We start from the raw sequence: 4,791 nt of genomic DNA, 5'->3' as shown, positions 1-4,791 counted from the left end.
CTATCAAGCACTTGACATATGGCCAAGTGCGATTGATGGACTGAATCTTTATTTTATTTCATTTAATGGATTAGTAGTTGCCACTTGGATAATATACCCTTACAGTTGTTTACCTCTGGCTAGTTAAGAAAATATTGTTCTCCTCAGAAACAGTTTTTTTTAAGAGATTATAATTCTTGTCCCAAAGCAGTTATTACAATGTAACAAATTTTACCTTAATCTTTCTATAGTTTAATAACTTGAGGTAAACTTAAAAACTTCTTATGCCTAAGTATGATAATAAGGAATAGAAAAATTTTAAGCGAACATATACTCCATAGAATATAACTTGTGATACAAGTGATTTAATCATTATTATGTTATAGTAGAATGATGTATCTTTATATTCCTGATATTTATTATAAACAAAAAGTAATCTGTCTAGCTAACCTGCTATTATTTATTTTACATATGACTTTTAGAAGTTGCTAGCTTAGCAGTTTGGTAAGACCTGCATATATCTCATACTCCATCAATTCTTCATGAATGAACAGATTTTTCCTACTATTTCTCTTATCATTTGAAATGAGTTTCTTTTTTTAAAGACCTACTAGGCATTATCAATCTCACTAATTATATTCAGCCGTTGTCCTATAGAGAAATCATTTATTACATCGGAAAAGCTACAGTCTTTCACCACTGAGTATAATGTTCATGTTGTTGATTTTTCATATATGGTTTTTATCATATGTAAGTAGTTTTCTTTAATTCTTATTTTGTTGAGTGTTTTTATCATGAAAGGCTTTGAATTTTGTCAAAGTTCTTTCTGCATCAATTGAGATGATCATGTGGGTTTTTTTCACTTCATTTTGTTGAGGTGGTGTATTATGTTGACCAACTTTGCATTGATGTTCATAAAGGATGTTGGTATATAGTTTTCTTTGCTTTTTTATTTAAAAATTGTATTAAAGTATAATTGGCATACAACATTATATTAGTTTAAGTGTAAAACCAAGTGGTGTGACATTTATATACCTTATGATATAATCATCTCAATAATCTAGTTAACATAACAGGTAAAAACCTCCAGTTATAAATTAAGCTGCAGGGATGTAGTGTGCAGCACAGGAAGATAGTCAATAATATGGTTTTCTTTGACATGAAGATTACACTGGTCTCATTGAATTAGTTAGGAAGTATTTCCTACTCTTCAATATTTTGGAAAGGTTTGAAAAGATTTGGTATCAGTTCTTTCAAAGTTTGGTAGAATTCACCCATGAAGCCATCAGGGCTTTTTGTTGTTGGGAGATTTTGATTACCGATTCAATCTCCTGACTAGTTATAGGTTGATTCATTTATTCTTTTTTTTTCATGATGTTTTTTTAAAAAATATATTTTTTATTATTTTTTTCACAAATATTTTATTTTATTTATTTTTTAAAATATATTTTATTTATTTTTTACAGAGAAGAAGGGAGAGGGATAGAGAGCTAGAAACATCAATGAGAGAGAAACATTGATCTATTGCCTCCTGCACACCCCCTACTGGGGACGTGCCCGAAACCAAAGTACATGCCCTTGACTGGAATCAAACCTGGGACCCTTCAGTCCGTAGGCCGACGCTCTATCCACTGAGCCAAACCGGTTAGGGCTATATATCTTTTTATTGATTTCAGTGAGGAAGGAGAGGGAGTGAGAGGTAGAAACATCAATTATGAGAAAAAATCATTGATTGGCTGCTTCCTGCACGCCCCACACTGGGAATGAAACTCATACTAGTATGTGCCCTAATTGGAAATCGAACCATGACCTTCTGGTTCACAGGTTGAAGCTCAACCACTTAGCCACACTGGCCAGGCATGACTTTTTTCTTCATAGATTTTGTGATTCTAGGAATTTGTTCAATTTGTTCATTTCATCTAGGTTATCCACTTTCTTGGCATACAATCTTATATTCCTTTTTATTTCTGTAGAATCCATTGTAATGTCTCTGCTCTCATTTAAGATTTCAGTAATTTGAGTCTTCTCCTTTTTTCTTAATCCATTGAGCTATATAGTTTTGTCATTTTTTTTTTTTTAGCTTTTCTAAGAACCAACCTCTGGTTTCATTTATTTTCTCTATTGCCTTTACTATTCTCTATTTTACCTTTCTCTTTTGTAATTTTATTATGTCTTTCCTTTTGGTAGCTTTGGGTTTAGTTCTTTTCTGAGTTTCATAGGTTGTAAAGTTCGATTGTTTTAGATTTTTTTCTTGTTTTTTAAGGTAAATGTTTATAGCTATAAATTTTTCCCAGCACCATTTTCAGTGTCTCATAAGTTGTTTTTTTTGCTTCACTAGTCTCTAAATATTTTTTCCTTGTGCCTTTTTTTGATCCATTAGTTGGTTAAAAGTATATTGCATAATTTCCACAAAATATATTTTTTTAACTTTTGTTTTTTATTTCTACTTTATCCCATTATGGACAGAAAAGATACTTTGCATCATATCTATATTTTAAAACTATTGAAACTTACCTTGTTGTGGCATAATATATGACCTATACCTCCAAATATAGTATGTAATATTTATGTTATAATACTACATTATAAACTACCCATTAACAATTCTCTGAGAAATCAAAAGCATTTTGAATCCATGTTTCTCCTTATGTTGCCACATTCTCTTATGGGAAAAAAGAGTTCTGATTCCTCAGACGGGTATGTTTTTGCAAATATAGCAAGATGAGTTACTGAGTATTTAATGTGACAGAATAACACTGAGAATTTCAATGTTATTTCTTGTTTTCTTGGCTGTAGAACACCTGGAAGAAAAGAAAATGGTGCAGTTGGCCTGTTGTTGGAGCATTTTGGATAGCATTTCTTATTAGAAGTTTATGGTGACTATAACCAAATACTGTATTATTCAAAACTCCCTAACTCAAGGAACTTATAGATGCTATCTAACATGTTTGTTGAATTACTCTGTCAATTAATGGGTCCTTTTTGTAATGTAACACAATTGAATGAGATGTTTGAGAAGGATGGATGACAAGAAACACCTGTGAAATCACAAAACAGTGAGCTGACTCAATCAGTTCAGGTAGAAGATACATTTTATGAGCCCAGGACACAGCTTTAATTATTGTCTTAAGATTATTCCTGTATATGCCTGTCTCTATGTTGAGTCTATGATCTCAAGACACAGACGTTATCCTATTCTTCTCTTTTCCGTCTGGCAAACAGTAAATACCAAATTTATGTCTCCACGAATAAAGGAGTGAAAAGATGGACGTTTGGTATATAGTGTGCACAGAATTTCTTATTTAGATAGAGCACCTAGACATAGCAGGTATGTTTTGAGTAAGACCATTAGGCCATAAAACAGTGGTGGTCTTTGTAAATGATGTGGGGACTAAGGCTCCAGGAAAGCAGCCATTGATGTACCTTCTGTCAAGTGCCGCAGGTCAGCATCAATACTTGCCGTATGACGTGCACACCATACGAAGAGCAGTGGTATGGAAGGACCACCTATTTGTGCACTGCACATAGAACAGTCACTCTGCGGTATCTATCACTTAATGCGAAGCCACTGTAACTGTTTATGTCTTCATGTAAACCTTAGCTTAAAACGGTCACTCTCTCCAAAATGTGTGGTCCAAGATAAAGTGCTTCTTCAGATTCAGTTTTTCAAGGCATAAAAAGGAAAATATGTCCACAGACAAAATAAAAGATTCATTACCCGCTTGTTGAAGTTTTATGGAGAGAATGTTTACAGTAGACACATGATTGCCAAGTTTAGGAAAGAGGGCAGAGGCCAGAGATAAGATTTCCTCTGGGACCATGTGTCTAGAAGGGCCGTTCTTGGAAACTTGGAGGACCCGGAATGAGAGAGTTACAGGGTTGTGTGGACATGGATGCTTAGAAATACTGTGTGAATAGAAAACATGTGTGTGCTATGAGGAATTAACCTCAAAAGCAGGCTTCTAAAAATTAACATTTTTTCTGGAAGTTTGGAAAAGTAGGTGGTGTAGATAACTGATGATAACTGTAAAAGTTGTCTTGAAAATGTTATTCCACAACATTAAATAAATAATTAGAATAATTTCCTCTCCTTTTTAGTTCTTTTAATTCCCTGGAGTTGTGTGGAAATAATTTTTTTCTTTTCTTTTTTTAAATATATGTTTTATGGTTGATAGTATTACAGATAGCTCCCATTCCCCCCCCCCCCCAATAATTTCTTTCCCATCCTCCTGTGTCCCCACCTCCCAGGCACACTGAGGTCTGTGTGCCTTCCAAGGGATGTGAGGACCCCAATGCCCAAGACAGGAGCCTGGAGTTCAGCACAAGTAGAAATGATTTTTTTAAGTAAGTGGAATTGCTTCCTGCCATTGTGGGAAGACAGCAAGAGCACTGGATGGGTGGCTGCAGCCCCGGGCCCTAGGTGAGACCCTCGCACAGCTGTGCAGTGGGCCCTCGGTGGCGTGGAATCTGCCGCTCTCCCCACCCAGAATCTGTTCTCCTGCCAAAGCCCAGCACCTCAGCTTTCCGTTGGGAACTCCTACCTGCGTCCAGTCCAAACAGTCCTGAGGGCTGACCCCACGTCTAACCAAATCCACATTCCATCTTCTGGGTGCTCTGATGGGATCAAGAATGAGTAAGTGGCCCTAACTGGTTTGGCTCAGTGGATAGAGCGTCGGCCTGCGGACTGAAGGGTCCCAGGTTCGATTCTGGTCAAGGGCATGTACCTTGGTTGTGGCCACATCCCCAGTAGGGGGTGTGCAGGAAGCAGCTGATCGATGTTTCTCTCTCATCGATGTTGCTTTTTTTTTTTTA

The 4,791-nt window shown here is 35.9% G+C and overlaps 1 protein-coding gene across 2 annotated transcripts in view; it reads right to left on the bottom strand.

Moving 5' to 3' along the window:
• Positions 1-2,306: 2,306 nt before the first annotated feature.
• Positions 2,307-4,791, bottom strand: part of LOC102245268 (chromosome unknown open reading frame, human C4orf32) — a 42,008-nt gene continuing 39,523 nt past the window's right edge. For both annotated transcript variants that reach the window (XM_014549640.1, XM_014549642.1), the window contains 2 exons: positions 4,521-4,593; positions 2,307-2,780 (listed from right to left, as the gene is read on the bottom strand). In XM_014549640.1, coding sequence (XP_014405126.1) covers positions 2,751-2,780; positions 4,521-4,593 — 103 coding nt within the window. In that variant the 3' untranslated portion in view covers positions 2,307-2,750. The remainder of the gene's footprint in view (positions 2,781-4,520; positions 4,594-4,791) is intronic.

This window comes from Myotis brandtii, unplaced genomic scaffold, assembly GCF_000412655.1.
Source record: "Myotis brandtii unplaced genomic scaffold, ASM41265v1 scaffold562, whole genome shotgun sequence".
Classification (NCBI taxonomy): Eukaryota; Metazoa; Chordata; class Mammalia; order Chiroptera; family Vespertilionidae; genus Myotis; species Myotis brandtii.
The sequence above is the reverse complement of the archived record's forward strand: the minus strand, read 5'-3'. Positions and strand labels throughout refer to the sequence as shown.